General features: G+C 42.4%; 1 protein-coding gene across 2 annotated transcripts in view; it reads right to left on the bottom strand.

Annotated features, from left to right (window-relative positions):
• The window catches only part of PDE6A (phosphodiesterase 6A), a 91,514-nt gene that overhangs the window by 34,887 nt on the left and 29,955 nt on the right, over positions 1-26,672 (bottom strand). For both annotated transcript variants that reach the window (XM_032158335.2, XM_032158334.2), the window contains 8 exons: positions 24,759-24,823; positions 13,319-13,385; positions 9,628-9,675; positions 5,494-5,643; positions 4,486-4,629; positions 2,822-2,887; positions 2,467-2,613; positions 1,255-1,362 (listed from right to left, as the gene is read on the bottom strand). In XM_032158335.2, coding sequence (XP_032014226.1) covers positions 1,255-1,362; positions 2,467-2,613; positions 2,822-2,887; positions 4,486-4,629; positions 5,494-5,643; positions 9,628-9,675; positions 13,319-13,385; positions 24,759-24,823 — 795 coding nt within the window. The remainder of the gene's footprint in view (positions 1-1,254; positions 1,363-2,466; positions 2,614-2,821; positions 2,888-4,485; positions 4,630-5,493; positions 5,644-9,627; positions 9,676-13,318; positions 13,386-24,758; positions 24,824-26,672) is intronic.

A 26,672-nucleotide genomic window follows, 5' to 3' on the forward strand; every position in this document is an offset into this window, starting at 1 on the left:
ATTACTACCAACCTCAAAATAGATGAAGATAAGTTAGTGTTTCCAGTGGGGCTCCTGGGGGCTCACTCTTGCTGGTAGAGGGGTACCAGTTATAGGGAATTTAAAGCTGATTATACATTAGAGGGAAATCTTGGATTTTATAGTCAATCAGGCCTCCCAGTGTTCAGACAGGTAGAAGCAACTCTCTAAAAAGTGGATGAGAAGATTCATGGAAACACCTAATGGAACATGATGCAGCTTTAGACCTCCTCTTTGTCCTTGTTGGGGTTTGCATATGAAGCTGAACAAAACTGAATGTTGCACTTATCTTTTCTCTGATTTTAGTACTACAGGAAGCTTAATTTAAAGGTGGCTGATACTGCTGTTTCTCTAGACACTGCCACAATTTAAGGAAATTTCAGAAAATTTCTCCGGGGAAAAGAATACATAATGTGTTTATGGGAGCAGCTAACAGGTGGTTTGCAGGCATCTTGAATGGTGAATGGAAAACTTTTTATTCCAAGGTTTTCTAATCTTTATTTATTTATTTTAAGTGGATTTCCAGATTACTATGACTTGCATTGCCAGGCTAACTACAGAAATGGATACCTCTTTATAACAGGCCATTTAAAAATGAAATGTGTTCCTAATTGTCACTATGCCCCAAACAAAGACTATAACCAATGACCAATTGAACTGTTGAATTTTTTTGTTTGTTTGTTTTTTTGAGACAGAGTCTCACTCTGTCACCAGGCTGGAGTGCAGTGGCGTGATCTTGGCTCACTGCAACCTCTGCCTCCCAGGTTCAAGCAATTCTGTGCCTCAGCCTCCCAAGTAGCTGGGATTACAGGCACCTGCCACCACGCCCAGCTAATTTTTGTATTTTTAGTAGAGATGGGGTTTCACCATCTTGGCCAGGCTGGTCTTGAACTCCTGACCTCGTGATCCACCCGCCTCGGCATCCCAAAGTGCTGGGATTACAGGCATGAGCCACCGCACCCGGCCCTGTTGAACTACTTTTATACTTGTGACACGGTTACCCCCAAATAACCTGACTGAGGTTGGGGGTAGCTTGCAGCTCTCTTTCACTTTTTATTTTAAATGCGTCTCTATTCTTGGAATCCTTTTACACTAAGCCCGTACTGCTTTCACATAATTCTTAAAAGACAATAAATAGGGAAAGAAGAACAATGCTGTTGCTACCATGTAGAGTCTGCATGAGATTGTCTAGTGTGATGCAAGCCCACCCTACCAGCCCCACCGGCCCCGCCATACCACCAGCAGGGAGAACATGGTCTGCCCCACGTTGAAGCCGTGCCGCCAGTTGTGGTAGGTGATCTTGCGGTAGCCCTTACTCAGGGAGTACATGAACCGCACCAGGGCCTGTGAACACATGCACATCAGTGAGGCAGGACACACCTGAAATGGTCTCATGAGGGTTGGAATAACAAAAATATGAAGAAGGCATGGCCCATGACCCTCTCTTTTGAGGTTTGAGGTCCTCTAACCCCCATCATTGGACTAGGAGTGAGAACTTGTACTAGATGCAATCATGCTGTGAAAGTGCTTTGCAAATACTAAATGCTAAATACTAAGAAGATGTTGTTGTTGTTGTTGTTGTTGTTGTTAGGAAACGAGGTGAGCATGCATCATTTCTCTGACTGAGCTTCATCAGTAATTCCCGAACTGTGCCCTGGAGAGCAACTGTCCTTGGAGAAGCTAACAGGGGCTCTACAGGGGAAAAAAAAAAAAAAAAAAAAAAAAAAAGGACTCTTTTATCCAGTGGTTCTCAAACTTAAGCGTGCATGAGACTCACTTGGAGGACTTGTTAAAACAGTTTCTGATTTATCAGAGCTGGCAGTGTGTGTGTGTGTGTATGTGTGTGTGTGTGTGTGTGTGTGTGTGTGAGAGAGGGAGAGAAAGAGGAGAGAGAGAGAAAGAAAAAGAAGAATGTGAATTTCTGGTAAGTTCTTAGGTGGTGTGGATGTGGTCTGGGGCAACACTTTGAGAACCACTGCTTTAATCAAAATCAAACAAGTTCAGGCAATTCTGCACACCATATCCCACTGCCTCCCATACATACCTTCTCTGCCATCCCCCATGACCCTAGACTCACAGCAGACCTTAGTAAGGAATCCTGCAGGGAATGAGCCCTGTTTAAATTGGTTTAGCCCACATTTTCTGCCCTCATTTAACTATAGGACCCATTTTTTGCAGCACATCTATTCCCAGCCTTCAGAGCTTAGTACCTCAGAACCCACTGCAAGAAACCAATGCACCCAAAACATCACACTTCACAGGACACAGAGGAACAGCGTGTCTCTTTTCTTATAAATGACTCATCAGTGCAACATGACTAATTCCTTAAATCCTAAATACTGAGAGTAAACTCTTTTTAAGGTAGTTTACAGATTGAGTCTTTTTTTTTTAAAGCAAGCGAGAAAGAAAATTAAAAAGGGAAATCAAATATATTTGTTTTGACCTCACCTCTTGTGGAATGTGAAATTTATCCACGACTTTGAGCTCATAATACATCTGTATTCCACATTTTACCAGCTCCAGTTCTGTTAGGGGCAAGTCACTGAAGTGAAATTTATTGATTTCGTATTTATCTGCATCTGGCAGCTCTGCTTGCTGTATAAGGAATAGAGTCAAGTGATTAGGAAACATGAAGTGTTTCTGGGTGCCCACCTCCTGTCCAGCCCTGTCCCCATCCTGGGTCTGCTGGAAGGATCAGAACAGAGTGATGGGGAACATGCTTTGCAAAGAGAAACCCCTGCATGCTCAGGAGCACTTTGCACTTGTTATACATCGGGGCTTGTGCTGCCCCGGTTCAGCTCACCAGGATCTCAGCCAGCTCCTCTTCTTCACATTCCCATGGCTCCTTCCCATACACCTCTCTGGTTTTCTGCCAGGACCCAAAATGGCAGGGGAAAAAAATTAGGTTACAACATGCCTCCGCGTTTCCATTCCCATTTATCTCCTTCCTCCAAAGTCCTTGCAACAGAACCACCAGCTCAAAGAGGATTCCATTTAACGTCTATTGATGCGCAAGGTCCTGGGCTTTAGAGCCATAGAGACCTGCATTCAAATTCAAGCTCTACCACTTACTAGCAGTGTTATTAATGCTTCTGATCTTCAGTTTCCTCATCTGTAAGTTGAGGATAATAAACATACTTAACTGGTGAATTAAAATTCAGTTGTGCAAAGTCATTCTTAAGTAACATATGTAAAATTAAATAATCCATATAAAGCACTTAGCACAGTGCTTGGCGCATAGTAAGCACTAACATACATTAATGTTGTTGTCGATAGTTTCATTGTTATTATTACTGACTGGGAGTAAGGAGGCCTTGGCCATAGTCCTGTTTCTTCCTCTCATTTACTGTGTAACTTGAGGCAAGTTCCTTCTCTCTCTGGGCGTATGTCCCCATGTGCCAGAGGAGGGGGAACTGGACCCAGCTACTTGCTCCTGATTTCTTGACCCAGAGCAAAATTTGTTAACTTGTTAACTGGTTCACTGAAGCTGTGCCCCGATAGGTTGCACGTACCCATTCTATGGCTGAAACTGTGGACTGAGTCAAGCAAACCATGAGGCAATTTATTCCAACTGGATGTTTTCTCTTCTGAATTTAACAGTTATTGGAATGAAATGATCGAATTTGTTGTGGTATCTTCCCACTTCAGAAATGCCCTCTAAAAACATCAGCCTGTCTTTATTTTTTCTTTTTTTCTGGTCTCACTCTGTCAGCCAGGCTGAAGCAGAGTGGGGCAATCACGGCTCACTGCAGCCTTTGACCTCCATAGGCTCAGGTGATCCTCCCACCTCAGCCTCCCGAGAAGCTGGGACTACAGGCACACACCACCATGCCTGACTAATTTTTGTGGGGTTTTTTTTTTGGTAGAGACAGGGTCTCGCCATGTTGCCCAGGCTGGTCTCAAACTCCCTGGCTTAAGCGATCTGACCACCTTGGCCTCCCAAAGTGCTGAGATTATAGGTGTAAGCCACTGCACCCAATTTAATAGGGTCTTTTAAGTGAGCTGACCCCACAGGAGGGAGGCTCGGAGAAACTGATAATTGTCCACTGGTCTTCCAGATAAAGCTTCCTCTCAGAGTAGGGGCTATGGCTGGTTGACTCTGTCTCCAGTACCAAGTCATCCCTGAGCACAGTGAAAAATGGAGTTTCTAGAGCTGTCAAGACAACATCTGACCCCAAGAATGAGGTGTTTCTGCAAGGAATAGCTGTCCCCAGGCCACACAGTGCAGTCATTATGTACCACTCTCAGGCACTCATCTGCTCATGCACTAATTCATTCATTCATTCGTTCATTCATTCATTAAATGTTGAGTGCTGCTGCATCCCTGTGCTAGGCAGGAAGGATACAACAGTACACAAACCCACGCCCAGGTTGAGCCCTCATGAAGTTGCAATTTTGCCTTAATCTGGCCACATCTCTGAGATGCAGTCTGTATTAGAGTAGAAACAAGTAAAGAACATTACACACCAAGATTTTCTGAATTTCTTCATTGTCACACTTCACATGATATTTTACTATGTCCTGGAAAATATCCTTCCTATTTTCAAGTTTATTCATTGACTCATAGGTGTCAGGATTTAAGACAGACCAGCCCAGAAATTGAGTCAAAGACTGAAAAAGAAAGAAAGGAGGAATCAGAGACAGAACACCTAAGTTTAATCTTGACTCTAAAACTCATAGCAAGAGTCTCTAGGCCTCTGTTTTCTCAGCTATAAAATGGGTTTGATAAGCTGTGTGCTGCCCACCTTGCAGAGTTCTTATAAGGCTAAGATAAAGGAATGGATGTGACCACACTGTACCTAAAGCACTAACATACATACAGTACCATTCTTATGTGTAATAACTTCACAAAAAGAGAATGTGTTTTTGCATTATGTAGGGATAGGGGATATCTAAGAACTCTGTACTTTTTGCTCAATTTTGCTAAGAACCTAAAACTATTCTAAAAAGTAAAGTTTGTTAATTACTTTTTATTTTTTTATTTTTTTGAGACAGGGTCTTGCTCTGTCACCCAGGATGGAGTGCAATGGCACAATCATGGCTCACTGCAGCTTTGACCTCTTGGGCTCAAGTGATCCTCTTGCTTCAGTCTCCTGAGTAACTGGAACCACAGGTATGCACTGCCATGCCTGGCTAATCTTTGTTTAACTTTTTGTAGGATATTGCCCTGTTGGCCAGGCTGGCCTTGAGTTCCTGGGCTCAAGTGATTCATCTGCCTCAACCTCTCAAAGTGCTGGGATTACAGGTGTGAGCCACCATGCTCAGCTTGATTACATTTTTTAAAAAGGAAATGTGGATTTCTCTGACAGCACATCAGTGCAGTACAGAAGTGAGCATGAAGAAAGTGGTTGATGAGGCAGAGTCAGGATTATAGCAACCAGGTTGCTGCCCCATGTGATAGAGCAGTGACATCCAGCCTCCCCCAGCAAGCTGACTCTGAATCCCAACAGCAAAAGGCCTCCTAGCAAGCCATACCTCCATGAGCGTCTCATCCATTTCATCAAAGGGCTTCCCATCTTTACGATTGTAAAATGTGGCCACTCCAACAATTTCTTCCTTCTTGTTCACAATCGGCATTGAAAGCACATTTTTAATCATCCATCCAGACTCATCCAGGGGTTCTTTCTACAAGAGAAGGGCTAGATTAGGTTTCCTCTTGTTCCAGGCCACAGAGGCAACAATGATAGATTTCACCCCACATCATGACCCTGATTGGCTGAGAGGAGGTGGCAAGAGGATGGAGTTCGTTGGATTTTGCATGAGTTTAATTACCGACAACTACCATGAGAAATAACCCATCTGGTTGGAATTCCTTAAGCCAAGTAGCCATTCTGTGTTCACCCCTCAGATGTCAGGGCCAGTGTGTGTGTCAGGCAGTGTGTTATGGGGATGTAATGACGTGCAGAATATCCCAGAGAGGTAGTGTTTCTCTTTCAGATATGGGAGGCAGTGGCAGGGGACTGGCTTAAAAGGGCAATACTATGATTCTTGTAACGTTGAATTAATAAGCTAGATATAACCTGCACATTTTGCCTCTTGACCTGACTTCCTATGTTACTTTTAGCACTTCATTTTCTCTCCTGGAGGCTCGATTTTCTCATCTATAGAATGGAGAGAATATATGCCTCACTGAATAAATGAAGTTCTTGATCAATTATAAGATGCCTTTGGTGAGGCTAGGCATGGCGGCTCACACCTATAATCCCAGCACTTTGGGCAGCTGAGGCAGGCGGATCACTTGATGTCAGGAGTTTGAGACCAGCCTGGAGAACATGATAAAACCCTGTCTCTACTAAAAATACAAAAATTAGCCAATTAGCCGGATGTGGTGGCATGCTCCTGTAATCCCAGCTACTCAGGAGGCTGAGATGGGAGAATCGCTTGAACCCAGGAGGCAGAGGTTGCAGTGAGCTGAGATCGTGCCACTGCACTCCAGCCTGGGCAACAGACAGAGACTCCGTCTCAAAAATATATATATCCATTGGTTCATCAAACATTTAGAATGTGCAAGAAACTGAGCTAGAAACTGAGGAAGCCAAAACACAGATCTTGTCCTCAGGTTGCTCATAATCTGTAGGGTAAACCAGTAATTACACTGCAGTGTGGGAAGTTCTCTAAGAGAGTTACGTTATGGAACTATGGGAGCCAGAGGAGAAAAGGAAGTCAAGGAAGGCTTCCTGGAGTAGGTGAGTCTTCCAATCCTGAAGTTTCAAGATTCTTAACATGGTGAGATGATAATTGTTATTATTTAAATAACACTGGAAAGTAAAACAGCTGTCTTAGCACCTGGTGAGAGAGTGTCTCCAAAAGGATGCAGAACACTGCCTGAAGAGCACAGGGTTGTATTGAACTCAGACCTGGCTGCCCCCAGCACTCTACCTAATCTTCCTGAAATCCCTTCCCTCTGAAGGCCATGATAAAAAGATTTTATTGAAAATGAAAGGGGACACCATTAAAGATTTTTAAGCAAAGAAGTCACTGATTCAACCTATGTTTTTTGTTTTTTTGTTGAGACGGAGTTTTGCTCTGTCACCCAGGCAGGAGTATAGTGGCACTATCTCGGCTCCCTGCAACCTCCGCTTCCTGGGTTCAAACAATTCTCCTGTCTCAGCCTCCCGAGTAGCTGGGATTACAGGTGCCCACTGCCACGCTCTGCTAATTTTTGTATTTTTAGTAGAGATGGAGTTTCACCATGTTGACCAGGCTGGTCTCGAACCCCTGACCTCAGGTAATCTGCCCGCCTCGGTCTCTCAAAGTGTTGGGATTACAGGTGTGAACCATCGCACCTCGCCCAACCTATGTTTCTTAAAAACATTATTCAGGGGCCAGGCGCAGTGGCTCATGCCTGTAATCCCAGCACTTTGGGAGGCCAAGGCAGGCAGATCACCTGAGATCAGGAGTTCAAGACCAGCCTGACCAACATGGCAAAACCCTGTCTCTACTAAAAATAAAAAATTAGCTGGGAATGGGGGTGCATGCCTGTAATCCCAGCCACTCAGGAGGCTGAAGCAGCAGAATCACTTGAACCCAGGAGGCGGAGGTTGTGGTGAGCCAAGATCGTGCCACTGCACTCCAGCCTGGGCAACAAGAATGAAACTCCATCTCAAAAAAACAAAAACAAAAACAAACAAACAAAAAACATTATTCAGGCTACTTTATGGAGTATGAGTTGGAGGAGGAAGACCAGAATCTAAAAACAAGATTAAATTTGCTTTACTAATGTAGTTAAACTGCAATCAAGTGGATGACTTGAGTAAAGACTACGTTCTGCTGTGGTTGTGGTCAGGTTAGCAACTCTCAGCAAGTCTTCAGGCTCGTCGCATTGATGTGGTCAAAATCACAACACATGAAGTGCAATTTTAACTTTGGAACTATTTTCTGTCTAAACTTTTTCATAACGTTCTTGAAGGAGAAAAAAATAATTCTGACTTTTGAGTCATTTTTATTTCCTTCTGAATTATTTCCTGATTGATAATGATTTGTTTTTCTTTTATTTGTTTAGCCTAGCATGCTAAACCAAATCAATAGTGACAGGGCCCCCAAGAGCTGAGGATATCAAGAAAGATAAGACCCAACCTTGACCAAAGGAAGTCACATTTTACTAAGAAGAATTAGTCTGACACGGAGACAAGGATAATAAAAGATGACATAAGGAAAATACGTAAGAGACACAAGTTCCTTGGTGTGCCTTTCCAGGCCTGGTCTCTGTCCACCTCTCTAGAATCTTCTCCTGCCAGTCTCTCCCTCAATTTCTCACTCAGATTTCTTGGCTTATTCTAGTTCCTTCCAATAAGCCGTCTCTTTCCTGCAATCTTCTCCCCTCTCTCTACTGTCCAAACAAAAGTTTTGAGGACGTATTTCTTGAGTCTTCCCAGATTAAGTCAGAATCTCCAGAGATGCCCCCCTCTCCCCTCTGCCCTTTTCCTAATCACCACTTGGTATCTCTTTCCCCATGCAATCATGGAGACAAAGACTATGCGTGTCTGGCCCACCACTGCAGCAAGTGTTAACATTTTGCCAATGCCTTCAGAGAAGATATCTTCCACAAAACATTTGTTTAAAAAAAAAAAAAAAAAAGACAAAATCAAATGGAAGGTCAGGCGCAGTAGCTCATGCCTGTAATCCCAGCACTTTGGGAGGCCGAGGTGGGTGGATCACCTGTGGTCAGGAGTTCGAGACCAATCTAGTCAACATGGCGAGACCCCATCTCTATTAAAAATACAAAAATTTAGCCGGGCGTGGTAGTGGGCGCCTGTAGTCCCAGCTACTCGGGAGGCTGAGGCAGGAGAATGGCGTGAACCCGGGAGGCGGAGCTTACAGTGAGCCGAGATTGCGCCACTGCACTCCAGCCTGGGCGACAGAGCGAGACTCCGTCTCAAAAAAAAAAAAAAAACCAAGGAGAGAGAAATTATATTCAGCCAGAGGAATCATAATAAAACTTATTAGAAGTAGTAGCATTTGAGGTTGTCATTGAAGGGCAGAGAGGATTTCAATAGGAGATGGTAGAACAGGATTTGAACAGGAGATGATAGGGAACAGCATAAGCAAAGGTGCTGAGGCCAGTCAGGCATAGTGGTGCACACCTGTAGTCTAGCTAATTGGCAGGCTGAGGCAGGAGTTTTGCTTGAATCCACGAGGTTGAGGCTGCAATGAGCTGTGATTGCACCACTACATTACAGCCTGGGCAACAGAGTGAGACCCTCTCTAAAAAAAAAAAAAGAAAAGAAAAAGAAAACAACAACAACAACAACAACAAAACACCTGGCAAAGTGGCATTTTGATTATGTTTATTGAAATACAACTTTAATGTCTGAATCTGATCATGAAAGTTTGGAGCTTTTGTATATTATATATTGTATATCTTGTGGGGGGAAAAATAGATCCTGAGGCCAGAAAGCAAAGGATGTGAATGTTAAAACTGAATAGGACCTTGGAAATTACCCAGTTAACTCTGTCCCCATTTCCACTGGCACAGGACTTTTATCATGTCATATTTTCACTTTGTTGAGGCTGCTTCCCAGCAGAGTAGGTGGATTCTAATGTATTCTAATGCTCTTTGGGGAGGAAAAAAATCATATGACTAAGACTGCAAATAAAAAAATGACTTACCTGAAATGCAAAAAAGTCCTCCGCAGGCGCATTCATGATGTTGCAAATCTGAGAGCGGTGAATAAGGAAGGTGTGATTAGGCCTGAGAGGGTGCCCAGCTAAGCACTGTATACTATTTTCAGAAACACCATGTTCTTGCCCAAGGCATTCACATTCTTTTCATCAGGTAGACATAGTTGAGACAGTTTGGAATTATTAACTGAGGCTACTAGACAGAAAAGTCACCTTATAAACATTACTTTTTATGATTTGCTCCACTCTTGAATCATTTGTAAGCTTTGAAAAAGTTAAGGGTACAACTTGTCATTACTAGTAGCTGGAGGATATCCCATTTTGTTGTTTCCCTTTTCTTGCTTATTTGGGTTGTATCCATGGTCTTTAAGTTAATATAAATACCAGCCCTGCCAATGTGGTGAAACCCTGTCTCTACTAAAAATACAAAAGTTAACCAGCAGTGGTGGTGTGCGCCTGTAATCCCAGCTACTCTGGAGGTTGAGGTGGGAGAATCACTTGAACCTGGGAGGCAGAGGTTGCAGTCAGCTGAGATCGTGCCACTGCACACCAGCCTGGGCGACAGAGTGAGACCCTGTCTCTAAAATAAAATAAAATAAAATAATAAAATAAAATAAAATAAATAATGCTACTCTAAATATATTTGACTCAACTACATTTGGGTTCTGTTTTGTTTGGGCAGGTAGGGGTTTTTCCTTGGCGTATAAACCCCAAAGTAGAATAATAAATGAAAGGTGTTGTAGCTCTGGTTCTATATTGCTATATTCCTCTCCTGAAAATTGAACCAGTTTACCCTACTGGTAAGGGATCAGATGACACTTATCTGATCTCCCCAGAGCACTGTGGGGACACCGTGTACGGCTGTGTAATGTGTGAACTGCACACAGGCATCTGGCTGAGGGGCAACTGGGAGCTGAAATCCAGCCTGTGATCTGCTTGCAGCGCCATGACCTTGACCTTTCTTTAGTCATCCGTTGAGAAATGGTGCCTTCTAGTTCTCAAAAAGGCACCACCTGGGCTTGTAGCAACCCTGCCTGACAACACAGGAGTGGGCTATCTGTGGTCTTAGAGAGCGGGCTGTACCTGCTCCTGTCCAAGGACTGCCTGCTCACTGCACCAGCCTTCCGACCTCTCCTTTGACCAACTCTATCAGTTAATATCATTGTCTCCTGATCTCAGAGTTCTTGGAGCCCTCTTTCCTCTCTATCTATTAGCATGCTGGTGTCTCTCTCATGCTTGAAAATGATATCCTTCCTGCATCCATCATGGTCCCCATAGCAACCACCCAGGCATTCTCCTCTTTTCTTTTGCATTCTTTACCTTCTCGTTACCCATCCACTACTCAGCAAACCACATGCTGGTTCTGCTTCCACCTCACCACCAAATCCATTTTCATTGGGGCCACAAATAACCTCTTCAGTGCCAAACCCAGTGAGGGTTTTCAATTCTCTCGCCAGTTCACTCTGCTGCATGTCATCATTTCCTTCCCTGTTGAAACTTTCCACTTCCTTGGTTTCCATGACACTGCCCTCTCCTGGGTCTCCAAACACCTCTGAACCTTCCTTCTGTTTCTCTATCACACATTCCTCTTTCTCCACCCACTCTGTAGATGCCGACTCCCTCCATTATTGCACCCTAGGTCCACTGCCTGTCTCCCTCTCCCTAAGTGGCTTCCTCCACACTCATAATTTCAAACACCATCTGGTCCTGATATCTTCCAAATCTCTGCTTCTAGCACTCCTCTCTCCACGGCATCAGAATTGTCTCTTCATCTACCTGCTGGACAGCTGCTGCTAAAAAATGTCACAGTTTTACCTTGTCTGAAACTGACGTCGTCATCTTACATCCAAGCACGATGACAGCACTATCTATCCAGTCTAGAAGCCTAAAATTAGCTTTGACTCCTCTCTTCCCCATTCTCTACCTACAACCAATCACAAAGCCCAGCCAGCTTCACCCTCTCAATATTGGACCTGACCCGTTATCCCCTTCTTGTGTTCTTGCCTCTATCAAAGTTGTTGTGAGTATTAAATTTAGGTAGTGCCTGACTCATGGTAAGCACCCAGTGGCTGTTAGCAAGAATGATAGTATTCTTTACCCCACTTGCCTTTGCTGAGATTCTCATCACCTCTTACTTGAATGATGCTCTGGTTACTTTGCCTGCAGTCCTTGTCCTTTAGATCCACTTCCCAGGAAGCTGCTAGAGTTATCTTTCTTTTCTTTCTTTCTTTTTATTTTTTTCTTTTAGAGACAGGGTCTCCCTCTGTTGCCCAGGCTGGAATGCAGTGGTGTGATCATACCTCACTGCAGCCTGGAACTCCTGGGCTCAAGGGATACTCCTGTCTCAGCCTCTTGAGTAGCTGGGACTGTGAGCGTGCACCACCATGCCTGGCTAATTTTTTAATTTTTTGTAGAGACAGAGTCTTGGTATGTTGCCCAAGCTGTTCTCAAACTCCTGGGCTCAAGTGATGCTCCCGCCTCGGCCTCCCAAAGTGTTGGGATTACAGGTGTGAGTCACCATGCCCTGCCAGAGTTATCTTCCTAAAATGAAAACTGACTATGTGAATCTCCTGCTTGTCTACCTGTCACCTGTAAATTAAAATCCCACCTTTTAAGGATGAGCATGGTGGTTCACGCCTATAATCCCAGCACTTTGGGAGGCTGAGGCAGGTGGATCACTTGAAAGCAGGTGCTCAAAACTAGCCTGGCTAACATGGCAAAACGCTTTCTCTACTAAAAATACAAAAATTAGCTGGGCATAGTGGTGCATGCCTGTAATCACAGCTATTCAGGTAGTTGAGGCATGAGAATCGCTTGAGCCCAGGAGGCAGAGGTTGCAGTGAGCCAAATTCTCACCACTGCATTCCAACCTGGGCAACAGAGCGAGACACTGTCAAAAAAAAAAATCCCATCTTTCAGACAAGGCATCCAAGGCCTGTTGTAATTTAGTCCCTTCCTCCCTCTTGAGCCTCATCTTTTGCTGTCTTCCTGTCTCAAATCTAAAACTCCAGCCACACTTAACCATACACAGCACACTGCTCCAGGCCTCCACGCCCATGTTGTTTGCCCATGTTCTTCCTTCCACCTGGAACCTCCTTTTATGACCCCACCTGCCTAAGACCTATTGATTTCATTTTATTTATTATTATTATTTTTTGAGACGGAGTCTCACTCTGTTGCCCAGGCTGGAGTGCAATGGCATGATCTCGGCTCACTGCAACCTCCACCTCCCGGGTTCAAGCGATTCTCCTGCCTCAGCCTCCCGAGTAGCTGGGATTACAGGCGACTGCCGCCATGCCCAGCAAATTTTTATATTTTTAGTAGAGATGGAGTTTTGCCATGTTGGCCAGGCTGGTCTCGAGCTCCTGACCTCAGGTGATCCACCCCCCTCGGCCCCACAAAGTTCTGGGATTATAGGTGTGAGCCACTGTGCCTGGCCAAGACTATACACCTTTCTACCTACGGATTATTTATCTATGTATTTGATATTTCCTCAAATGTCAATTATCTGTTCCTTCATTTAGACCAATTGCCAACTGAATTGAGAGAAACAAGAGAATTAGGCTTTCAGAGATCCACACTTGCCATCATCTTTTCCACTCTCTTCTTGATCTGAAATCCTTCCACTCTTTCTTCCACGTGATCCAAAACTCTCCCCCTTCAAAGTTATATTACTTACCAGGCCATTCTGGGCAACATAAGCTGGGAGACCGCTTACTAAAGCCCAATGGTCAGGAGGTGGATTCCTGTGAAGGCCAAAGACAAATGGTGACTCTCAGTGCAGGGATTGCTGGACTAAAGACTAAAATCTGGGCCTTTGCCCTCCCCCTGCTCTCAGGTGGCTCTCAGCACCTGCTTACATTCACTACACCTGACCAAACCCAAAATGTTGGCCAACCATCTTAATGTCCAAATCTAGACATGGAGAGAGGGTGGCGAATATAACATTTTACTGTCTGCCCACCAAGTTTCACCATCTGAGAAAAGAGACAGGATTCATTCTACAGATTGTTATTTGCTGCTGAGCAGAAGCAAATACCATCACTTCCCTCATAAAGTTAGAAGCTACTAATACTATGTAGAGAATGAAAAAATTCATCTATGGAGAATTCCTACCATGTACTAAGCACTAAGCTAAGTGCTTTATATCCTTATCCCTCACAATACTATAATTTTTTGTATTATTACTTTTTGCTTGTTTGTTGTGAGAAAAAAACACACACATAAACACGCATTAAAAACTTTACCAATGATTAGAAAATGAACATTTATAAAACCACATGGACATCAAGAACAGAACTGTCACCTCCTTGGAAGCCCTTGACTTTCCCCCGCAATCATAACCTTCTCCCTAACCCCAAAGGTAACCATTATTCTGAAATTACGCTAAATTGCATTCTTGCTTTTTTGTAGAGTTTTACCTCCTAAGCATGTTTTCTTGTACCTGTTAGTTTAATTTTGCCTATTTTTCAACTCATTTAGATGGAAGCATACAATGTATATTATTTTATCTGGCTTATTTGTCACGTTGCTGTAATTCATTCGTTTTACTGACTTACAGTGTTCTCTATACTACTGTAGCACAATTTATCCATTCAACAGTTGGTGGACATCCCCCATCCCTTCACTTAGGGGCTAATATAAACAGTGCTGCTGTCAACATTGGTGCATATGTGCTCTCAGTTCTACATGGTATATTCCTAGGAGAAGAAGTACTAGGTCATAAGATGTTTGTATCTTCAACTTTACTAGATGAGGCCAAACTGTTTTCTAAAATGATTGTAGCAATTAACACTCCTATCAGTGGTCCATTAGAGTTTGCTTTGTTCTCCATCTCTGTCAATACTTAGTATTTTCAGACTTTTAAATGATAGTCCTTGTGGTGAGGTCTAGTGGTATCTCATCATGGTCTTCTTTCATATTTCTCTACAAAATTCATAAAATGGAGTAACTTCCATAAATGTATGTCACTTGCCTTTTTTTTTGTAAAGTTCCTCTGTTCATGTCTTTTACTCGTTTTTAAAAATTACTTTTAAATTTACTTTTACTCATTTTTCTATAGTGTTTCCTTCTTATCGATTGATAGGAGTTCTTTATATGTTCTCTCTCTATTTTTTTGTTGTTGTTGTTTGGTTTTGAGACAGGGGCTCACTCTGTCACTCAGGCTGGAATGCAGTAGCATGATCCTAGCTCACTATAAACTTGAACTCCAGGGCTCAAGTAATCCTTCCACCTCAGCTGCTCACTTAGCTGGGACTTCAGGCACGTACCACCATGCCCAGCTGATTAAAAAAATTTTTCATAGATGGAACTGTCTGCAAAAATTATAACAGAACTCTAACCTCACTAGATTTCATCTTGCTTCTAACTTTACAAGCTAACTGCCCTTACTCATTCCTGGGCACAGACCAAGCCAACTATGGGAAGAATTTAGTTTATAATTTAACCTTGAAGCAAGGATGATAATAGTCCCTTCCCAAAACTGACCCCCTCTGGGGACTAAAACTGCCTTTGTAAGACTAATGAAATGCCACAAGGTTAAGGTTATGGGAAAGGCCCGAATTCTGCTAAGATGTAAGTGTATTTAAACAATAACCAGCCGTCGTTCCCTAGCTTGCTTTTCTATAATTCCTTACTGCTCAGGAGTCATGTAGCTGGGGATCACAGGATTTATTACTTCCCCAATCTCTCCTACAGATAACTTCACTATTATACAACCTAAGATTGGTCTTTGAGATATTTTTTAGACTTTTGCATTCTAGCCACTGACTGACTCTACCTGGACCCATAACTCAGTGGTGCAAAGTTTCCTTTGTTCTACATTTCTGTCAATACCTAGTATTTTCAGACTTTTAAATGATAGTCCTTGTGGTGAGGTCTAATGGTATCTCATCGTACTTTTCTTTCACATTTCTCTATGAAATTAATAAAATGGAGCAGCTTCCATAAATGTATTTGTCATTTGCATTTTTTGTAAAGTTCCTCTGTTCATGTCTTTTACTCATTTTTTAAAATTACTTTTAAATTTATTTTTACTTATTTTTCAATACTCATTTTCCTTTTTATTGATTTGTAGGACTTCTTTATATGGTTTTTTTTTTTTTTTTTGAGACAGGGCTCAACTCAACTCTGTCACTCAGGCTGGAATGATGCAATAGCCAGATTCAACTGGTCTAGTGACCTCACCTAGGAACTGACTCACTGCAAGAAGACAGTTTTAATCCCCTATGATTTTATCCTCAGCCCAACCAATCAGTATTTCCCATTCCCTAGCCCCCTGCCCACCAAACTATCCTTGAAAAACCCTGGCCTCCAAATTCTCAGGGAGGTAGATTTGAGAAATATCTCTGGGTTCTTTTGCTCAGCTGCCTTAAAATAATTAAACTCTTTCTCTGCTGCAACTCTTGCTGTTCTCAGTGCGTTGTCTTTTCTGGGCAGCAGGCAAGAAGAACCTGTCAGGCTGTACCATAGAGATGGGGAGTCTTAGTATGTTGCCCAGGCTGGTCTCAAACTCCTGGCCTAAAGTGATCCTCCTACCTAGGTCTCCCAAAGCACTGGAATTACGGGCATGAGCCACTGTGCCTGGCCCTATATGTATTTTTGATGTGAGCCTTTGTCAGTTACTTGTGTTATAAATATATCTTTTTGCATCATGACTTGCCTTTTTACTCTTTATAGTAATCAGCCTCCTAGATGACCCTCAGTGATTCTTACTTCCTCGTATAGTCCCGTCCAACAATGAATCAAAGCTGGTCTCAGTGACCAAAAGAATATGGTGGAGATGAATGTGTTATTTTGAAACTAGATTATGAAAGGCATTGTAGCTTTCACCTGCTTGCTCTGGGGAAGTCAGCCACCATGCCATGAAGTAACTCAAGCAGTCCTTTGTAGAGGCCTATGTGAAAAGGAACTGAGGCCTCCTGCCAACAGGCAGCATCAACTTGCCAGCCATGTGAGTCAATTTAGTAAGCAGATCCTCCAATTCCAGCAAAGCCTTCAGATGACTGCAACCCACACTCATATTTGAACTCAACCTCATGAACTACCCCAAGCTAAAACTGCCCAGTCGGCCGGGTGCAGTGGCTCATGCCTGTAATCCCAGCACTTTGGGAGGCCAAGGCAGGCAGATCACCTGAGGTCGGGAGTTCGAGACCAGCGTGACCAACATGGAGAAACCCCATCTCTACTAAAAATACAAAATTAGCTGTGCATGGTGGTGCATGCCTGTAATCCCAGCTACTCGGGAGGCTGAGGCAGGAGAATCTCTTGAACCCTGGTGGCAGAGGTTGTGGTGAGCCGAGATCATGCCATTGCACTCCAGCCTGGGCAACTAGAGCGAAACTCCATCTCAAAAAAACAAAAACAAAAACAAAAACAAAACTGCTCATTCAAGTCACCCTTGAATTCCCAGCCCACAGAATAATAAATAATAAAGAGAAGCTGGGTGCAGTGGCTCACACCTGTAATCCCAGAACTTTGGGAGGCCGAGGTAGGCAGATAACCTAAGGTCAGGAGTTTGAGGCCAGCCTGGCCAACATGGTGAAAACCCATCTCTACTAAAAAAAAAATACAGAAATTAGCCAGACATGATGTGGGTTTCTATATTCCTAGCTACTAGGGAGGCTGAGGCAGGAGAATCACTTGAAACCAGGAGACGGAGGTTGCATTGAACCAAGATCATGCCATTGCACTCAAGCCTGGATGACAAGAGCAAAACTCCATCTCAAAATAATAATAATAATAATAATAATAATAATAAAGAGAGAATAAATTATTGATGTTTTAAGCCACTAACTTTTGGGACCATGTGTTATGTAGAAATAGAACTAATACACTCCCAAATGGTATATTTTGATATAAATAGAAGTTTTTGTTCTTAATGTGGTCAAATATATCAATATTTTTGTTTATTTGTTATTGAAGTCTTATTTATAATTTTTTATCCAAAGATCATAAAGCTATTTTATGTTATCTTCTAAAAGTGTTATAGTTTGGCCTTTTATATTTGGACTCCTAATTCACCTAGAATTTATATTTGTGTAATTTACTTTTTTTTTTTGTTTTCGAGACAGAGTCTTGCACTGTTACCCAGGCTGGAGGGCAGTGGCGCGATCTTAGCTCACTGCATGCAACCTCTGCCTCCTGGGTTTAAGCGATTCTCCTACCTCAGCCTCCCGAGTAGCTGGGATTACAGGTGGCTGCCACAATGCCTGGCTAATTTTTGTATTTTTAGTAGAGATGAGGTTTCACCATGTTGGCCAGGCTGGCCTCAAACTCTCGACCTCAGATGATCCACCTGCCTTGGCCTAGTGTTGGGATTACAGGTGTGAGCCACTGTGCCCAGCCATGTAATTTACTTTTGAGGGAGAAATCACATTTCTTTTTTTTCCATGTTGGTACCCATTTATACAAGCATAATTTATTTGAAAGAGCATTCATTCTTCCATTGCTTTAAAATGGCACCTTTTTCATAAATGAAGTGGCTGTATATGTGTGAGTCCGTTTCTGGCTCTTTGGTCTGTTCCATGGATATATTCCCAGGCTGGTCTCAAACTCCTGAGCTCAGGTGATCCACCTGCCTCAGCCTTCCAAAGTGTGAAGCTGAAGTGAGCTATCGCACCTGGCCTAAAATTCTCTTTAGAAGATTAAGAAAATTTTCCCCTATAATGATGATTATGTCATTTTTCTCTTAATGGCAAATTAGATAGGTTGATTTTTCTAACATTAAACTAAGTCTACATTCCTGGAATAAATCCAACTGGGTAATGATGTGCAATCTTTTACACATTGTTAGTCATTATTTGCTAGAATTTTATTTAGAATATTTACATCTATGTCCATTATTTGCTAGAATTATATTCAGGATATTTACATCTCTGTCCGTAAGCGAGCATACTCAGAACTTTCTTTTCTGTTGGGTTTTGGTGTACAGCTTATACTAGCCACTTCTTTGTCTGTTATCATACGATAATTGTATGAAATTTTTTTTGTTCCTTAAATATTAATTAGAACTCAGGCAGTGGTGTGTGCCTGTAGCCCCAGCTACTGAGGAGGCTGAAGTGGGAGTATCACTGGAAACCAAGAGTCCAGGGCCAGCCTGGGCAACATAGGTAGACTCCATCTCTAAAAAATACAAATAAATAAATATAAACCACTAAGTAGAATTCACCTGTGAAAAATATCTGGGTCTGGGGTGTCTTTGTGAGAAGGTTTTGATTTATTTTATTGTAATAAATATTTTATTGTAATAAAACTATTTGGGTATTATATTTCTTCTTGATTTTGTTAAGTTTTACTTTTAATTTTTTTCCTCTTATTCTTTTTTTCAAGACGGAGTCTTACTATGTTGTCCAGGCTGTTATTGAATTCCTGGCCTTAAGCAATCCTCCCACCTCAGTCTCCCAAGTAGCTGGGATTATAGGCATGTGCCACCACACCTGGCCAGGTTTTTTGTTTTGTTTGAGACAGGGTCTCACTCTGTCACCCAGGCTGGAGTGCAGCGGGGCAAACCTGGCTCACTGCAGCCTCAAACTCCTGGGCTCAAGCAATTCTCCCACCTCAGCCTCACATGTAGGACTGCAGGCATGTGCCATCACACCCAGCTAATTTTTAAAATTTTTTTGTAGAGACGGCAACCACTGGCAAGGCTGCTTTGAGCTGGCTATGTTCCCTGACTGAAGGTCAGTGCTTCTGTCAAGGTGGTTTGCTCTACAAGACTCTTTTCATTCCAGATTATGGAAATTTCCCGTTGGGGCCAGAAGTGGTAGTAGCTCCCCCACTAATAGCACATTCTCTTATGGGTCCCTTCATTCCACTCACACCTTTGCAATTTGTCTCTCTCTAAATAAACCCTCACTAAATTATCCTGATTTGAATGTGACACCTATTTTCAGTTGAGACCCTGACTGATATGGATGGACACATAGCTCATTACTTTTTCAGCCTTTTTAAATTTAAATATGTGCATTTAAGGCTGTAAATTTTACATTAAGCACAATTTCACTGCATCACACAGGTTTTTTTATTTTTTTACAGAAGCTTTAATATGTAATATTTTCATTACCTTTCAGCTCAGAATATTTTCTAATTTCCATTAATTGATTCTTTTATCCATAGGTTGTTTGGTTTCAGAAGGGTATTTCTTAGTTCCCAAGCATATGAGAATTTCCTAATTAGCTTTTTGTTATTGGCTTAGAGCAGTGTTCTATCTATATTTATTAGGTTAAATTCATTAATTGGATTATCCAAATATTCTATATTCTATTTGTTCATTTTAGTTTGCTCCTTAAGTCAATTAGCAAACATAGATTCGTCTATATCTCCTTGTATTTCTGTTAGTTTTTGTTTTATATTTTTTGAGGTGGTATTATGAGGCGCTTAAAAATTTAGAATAGTAATATCTTCCTGTAATATTGAGGTAGATTGACCCTTTTATCATTAAGTGACTCTTTATCTCTACTAATGCTCTTTGGTATGTCTATTTTTCTATTATATTAACATGGTTATACAAGTTTTCTTTTGATTAGCATTTGCATGGTATGTCTTTTTTCAGCCTTTTATGTTCAGCCTGTCTGTATTCTCTTTCAGATTAGTCTCCTGTAAACAGGATATAGGATTTTTCATCATATCTTGGAAGTAATCATTGTTGACTAACTTTTGTATGTGCAGAGAAAGATTAAATGCTGCCAACTAATCTATAATGTAATCTATAATGCTTATCGCTTGTAATTTTTACTTTATTCAGATCAACATTGCTCTTTTAGCATTTAGACACAGATTTTTTTTATCATATCTCACAATTTTTTCTGTCATTTTGTGCCAGTTAAGACAATTTTTCATTTCAATGCTGAATCATAGCATAATCTCTCTTTAAAATTATTTTACATGGCAATTGAATTCAACGTGAATAGCAACCAGCAATGGTTGCTCAACATTAACTATACTTACAACAATATGAATGGTGTGAAATGAAAATTACAGAAGACCATTGTTTTCAACTAAACTCCTCACCTACGTCAAAGTTCCAAGTCACCAAACACTAAATTGTTATCTGACCTTCTAAGAAATCAGGAGAAACAAAAGCTAGTTTTCCAAATACGCCAGTTTCTTTCTTTTGAGACAGGGTCTCACTCTGTCCCCTAGGCTGGAGTGCAGTGGTGTGATCATGGCTCACTGTAGCCTCCACCTCCCCAGCTCAAGTAATCCTCCTGCCTCAGCCTCCTGAGCAGCTGGGACCACAGGTGTGCGCCACCATGCCTGGCTAATTTTTGTATTTTTTTGTGGAGATGGGGTCTTGCCATATTGCCCAGGCTGGTCTCAAAGTCCTGAGCTCAAGGGATCTGCCTACCTCAGCCTCCCAAAGTGCTGGGTTACAGGTGTGAGCCACTCTGCCGGGCAACAAGCCAGTTTCAACTGGCATGCTAATGAAGTTTCCTCTGCTTTAGTCCTTATACACACACAAAGGTAGCCTGAAATAGCTTGATGTTTACTTCTCAGTCATTTTTCTATTGTCCTGTTTCCCTGTCCTGCCTTACAAGAAAAGTAGCTTTAAAATGACCAATCTGCTTTTTGTTCTTTGTTCCTATAAAACCAACCCCTTCTGCTCAACTCATTGGAACGCTTACTCTATTTTATGCAACAAATCATTGCCCAATTCTAGAATCTCAAATAAAGCCAGTTGAGATCTTTAGATGAAATTTATTGTAACTTTGTCTTTTGACTATGGTTATGACCAAGTTCACACCCAGGCAATAACAACTTTATCATGTCTGCCATGGCTAACAACAATCGCACAATCCTATTTCAGAAATGTCAAAAAGTAGAAAACGGCATCTTAGAATCAATGAAAGGTAATGTATTTCTTTCTTATCCAAGCTGGCAATCTTTGTCATTTAACTGGAACATCTAGTTGATTTACATTTTTTTAAATTATTGGCCATTGCATCAGCTTATGCCTATAATCCCAGCACTTTGGGAGGCTAAGGTGGGAGGATTGCTTGGGCTCAGGAGTTCGAAGAAGCCAGCCTGGGCAACATGGTGAGACCTCATCTCTATTACCAAAAAAAAAAAAAATCACTGGCCAGGCATGGTGGCTCACGCCTGTAATCCCAGCACTTGGGGAGGTAGAGGTGAGAGGATCGCTTGAACCCAGAAATTTGAGACCAGCCTGGCAACATAGTGAGACTCTGTCTCTACAAAACACTAACACACTAATTGAATAAATAAATAAATTCAAATAATTGATATATTTGGATTTGAATTTCACCTTGATATGTACATTTTATTTTCCTACCTGCTCTATGTTCTCTCCTTCTTTCTCTCTCTCTTTTTAGTGAAAGGGTCTCACTATGTTGCCCAGGCTGGAGTACAGTGGCTATTCACAGGTGCAGTCATAGCTCACTGCAGCCTCAAATTCCTAGACTCAAACAATCCTCCTGCCTCAGCCTCCTAATTAGCTGGGGCTACAGACAGTGCATCCACATCCAGCATCTATGTTCTTCCTGAACTTTTATTTTGCCTTCCTTTGGTTTGATTGGTCATTTATTTACTATTCAATTTTCCCCTCTGTTAGTGTGGATGGCATATACTGTGACAGCAATCCTGGGCACAAGGTCAGACTGCGTTTCCTAACCACTCAAGTAATGTGTGGCCATATAACTAGCTTTAGCCAATAAAATGTGAGTATAAGTGCTGTGTGTGTGTCACCTCCAGGTGGAGATTTTAAGAGCCAGTGTGTATTTTTCCTCCCTTCTCTGTGGCAAGGTTATTCTATCTCGCAGGATTCAAAATGGCAGCTGCTTTATCAGCCTTGGCTCCTGCCTGACTACAACCCACCCACCATATCTCCAACCACACCCGCTGGCTGGCAATGCACACATAGTGGGATGATGAAATAAATTTTAGTTGTTTATACCACTCAGGTCTCCAGGTCTTATTATGAAAGCAGAGCCTGGCCTATCTTGGCTGAAACAAAGATTTGTGTCAGAAACAGGCTGCTGCCATAATAAAAAACCTAAAACGAGAGACATAGGTTAGGGACTGGGTGGTAGGCAACAAGATGAGTGTTATCAGAGGCTAGTAGGATGTGATGCTGGTCAAGCAGAGACAAACAGAAAATTGCGACCTGTGACCATTTAAGAGACAGATAATGAGTTAAGATTGTGGCTCTAGAAGCTAGAAAAGGGGCTAGAAAACAGAATTGTTGAAGAGTATGCTTTTGATAAGGTAGAAAAAAAAGAGAGAGAGATGAGCTTTAGAAGATAATAAGGGAATCAGGCTGGGTGCCAGGGCTCATGCCAGTAATCCCAGCACTTTGGGAGGCCAAGGTGGGTGAATCACTTGAGGTCAGGAGTTTGAGACCAGCCTGACCAACATGGCGAAACCCCATCTCTACTAAAAATACACAAATTAGCTCGGTGTGGTGGCGTGCGCCTGTAATCCCAGCTACTCGGGAGGCTGAGGCAGGAGAATCTCTTTAACCCAGGAGGTGGAAGTTGTAGTGAGCTGAGATTTGGCCACTGCACTCCAGCCTGGGAGACAGAGCAGGACTCCATCTTAAAAAAAAAAAAAAAAAAAAAGAGAGAATAGAATAAGGTAATCAGTCCTTATGTAGGCAGCAATAAAGGAATAGAGATAACCTAGAAATTGAGGAACTTGAGGCAGCTTCTCATCCTCACCAGTAACAGACAACCCTGAGAACTTGTTTATCTGGGTGACAGGATTATTACACTTTGGTCTGGTGACCAAACTGAATCAACATGACCTATCACACCCACTCTTTGAAGATTAAGTTGGCATGCAGTAAATCCCTTCAGTTGGACAAAATTGCTGTGGGGGCTAAGACTAAAGGTGTGGCTCTCCCACGAACCCAATTACAGCCTCAAGGCCTCTGCAATTAAGTTGAGAAAAAGGGCTATGTCTCAGGACAGAACCATGGATGTGGCTTTTAGCACATGGAGAGGATTCAAACAGACAAGAAGGTAACTAGGTTTTTGAGAAAGGTCTACTGACCAAAAATGTATAAGCCTATATTTAAAAAGTTTGCAACTGTTCAAATCTTCTAATGGTCATTGAGTCCCAGCTACCTAGATGCAGGACTGAGAGCATTCTTTCCTTTTCTTTTCACTGTCCTCCTTGGTCATACATGAGGGAACATTGAGAATAGGCTTTCTGTGGGGGCTGAGTCAGTTCCTTTGCAGCTTCCTGCTGTTGCTTTGCCTCCTTCAAGTACCAGAAGAGTAGCACTGCAGAAAACAGTTGAAAATCCCTGATTTCATCCCAGTCTCATTCTATACATGGGACTCTACGGTCCAGACAAACCACTTACTGGCACTGGCTGTGAGATTGGGACTCAGAGCACCTGACTCACAATCTGGTCCGCTGTAGCCCTCATCAAGGCTCTGGTCAAGTCTTTCCGCTTCTTGGGCCTCACTGCTCACCCTCTGAGTCTCTCTACCATCTCACACTGCTTCCTTCCTGTCTCCCTGCCTCTAACCAACTGTGGGGTCTCACTGGATTTGGTCAGTGTTGATCTTGGAATGAGTATCTTTTGCAAGTTGATAATGTACCTGCAGTTTTCCATGTTTTGAGATGTGTTAAAATAAAAACTATAAGAGGCCCTTGTTTTGGATGAAGCTCTGCTCTAAGCTCCAACAAACCAAACTAAAAATCAGCGTGGAGTCACCCACGATAACGCTCCACTTCACCAAATCTAAACTAAGTTGTTTTCTGATCCTCTTAGAGATTAGGAGAGCGGTAAAAGCCAATTTCCCAAAAAGTCTTGTTCCAATCTTTAATAGGCATGATAATGAAGTTCCTCTGCTTTAATCCTTACACCAAACAAAAAAAAGGTAGCAGTAACCTGACATTAATCAGTTATTTTTCTATTGTTCTATCTCCCTCTCCCACCTTATAAGACAAGTATCTTAAAAATGACTAACATGTTCTTTGATCTTTGCTTGGCTTTCTTCAGCCCTTCTCTGTCTATAAAGTCAACCTTGTCAGAACACTTACGTATTTTATGGAATGAAGTGTTGCCCAATTCCCGAATCACCAATAAAGCCAATTGAGATCTTTAAGCTAATTTGTTGTCATTTTGTCTTTTGACAGGTGAAACTTACGGGATGACTTTGATGTCTTCTTTGCCATGCAGGATGTAGTCAATGACCTTGTAAAAGTTAATTTCCTGGCAAAAGAGAGAAAAATTATACTTTTTTTTTTTTTTTTTTTTTTGAGACAGAGTTTCACTTTGTCGCCCAGGCTGGAGTGCAATGGCATGATCTTGGCTCACTGCAACCTCCGCCTCCTGCATTCAAGCTATTCTTCTGCCTCAGCCTCCTGAGTAAATGGGACTACAGGCACGCACCACCATGCCTGGCTAATTTTTGTATTTTTAGCAGAGACAGGGTTCCAACTCCTGACCCCATGATCTGCCCACCTCAGCCTTCCGAAGTGCTGGGATTACAGGCGTGAGCCACTGCGCCCAGCCAAAAAATTATACCTTTAAGAGTCAAATAGAAGTTCAACAGGAGTATGTCCCTGAAACTGACTTTGTCCTTTTACCATCGTATGCCCTGTAGTTTTTGTTGTTGTTTTAATAAATTAATGTTTTTATTGATATATAGTAGTTGTACATATTTTGCCCCATGGTTTTCAGGAAGCGCCAAGCCTGGCCATAACCTCCCTCCAAGGATGTGCCTGGGCTGCCTTCTAGTGATCCCTGTCCTCTGCTGACTCTCAGGATTCAGCGTGCTCCACCTTGGAGCCAGCTCACAGTGACCAGGAAGAGGGCTGGGATCTGAGGCTGGGAAGAGGGATAGGAAATTCTCTAAGAGGATCTGGAGGTTGAGTGTGTGCAAGTTGATCACACAAGTTGGGACATTTTTGTCATACCCAAATAAAGGAGAGTTGAGAAGCCAGGGGGCAAAAAAGTACTCAGGACACATAGCATTGCTCCCAGAATGTAATTTTCTGCATGCCTGGCTGCTTACACTACCTGCTGTGACTCGAAACCAGTTTTATCTGGTAGTTGCTGAAACAACCTGCTGCAACTCTAGGACTAATTTTACCCACTGCCATTACTCATCAGTCAAAACTTGCCAGCTCCCCAGACCCTTACTTTGTCAATGAACTTTCTCAGAGAGCAACATGTAATATTTCTCTTTTTTCTTTTAGACAGAGTCTTGCTCTGTCACCCAGGCTGGAGTGCAGTGGCACAGTCATGGCTCACTGTAGCCTCGAATTCCTGGGCTCACGTGATCCTCCTGCCTTGGCTTCCCAAAGCACTGGGATGACAGGCATGAGCCACCATGCCCGGCCTCATTCCTCTTTTTTATAAAACCGTCTACCTTCTCTTTGTTCTTTGGACATACTGAAGACTACTTCGTCTGCGTGTATGCCCCAAATTGCAAGTCTTCCTTTGCTCCAAAACATTAAATACAGAGATTCGTCTCTGCATTTTAATTTTGACTTTGATAAGTGCAAGAAGAAAGAGATAAAGATGGCTGCCAGAATCTAGGGAGATGGGAAAGTGGTCAGGAGTTTCCCATCCCATTTAAAATCACAGCCAACCAGCCATCCTCCCTGCAGGGTGCGTCTCTATGGTCATCGCCCTATTTCTCCTTCATGCCTACCACTCAGCTGTTCTCTTTGCTGTGTCATCACTTCAGACCTACCTTCTCAATCATGTTTCATGCCTCCGAACTAACTCTCTGCCTCTTCCATCCCTCCCGCTCCTTGCATTGTTAAAATTCCCATTCTCTTAAAGTAGAGCTCTTCAATTACATTACTGTCTAGCATGCAATTGGATGTTGGCATGTGACTCCATTCCCCTAGCTCTCCAGGGGAAATTCTATTACCTTTTTCTTAGGTCCTCTGTATGCCCAAGTGTGATGAGCAACTATTTCACAAATGAGAAAGCTGAGACACAGAGAGAGGAAAGGACTCACTTGTAGCAAGACAGTGAACCAAAATCAGAACCTGGGTCCTTAATCCCCAGCTCAGTGCTTTTCCTCTACGTCACCTAACATTAACAG

This window comes from Hylobates moloch, unplaced genomic scaffold (genome assembly GCF_009828535.3).
Source record: "Hylobates moloch isolate HMO894 unplaced genomic scaffold, HMol_V3 SCAFFOLD_6, whole genome shotgun sequence".
In the NCBI taxonomy this organism is placed as follows: Eukaryota; Metazoa; Chordata; class Mammalia; order Primates; family Hylobatidae; genus Hylobates; species Hylobates moloch.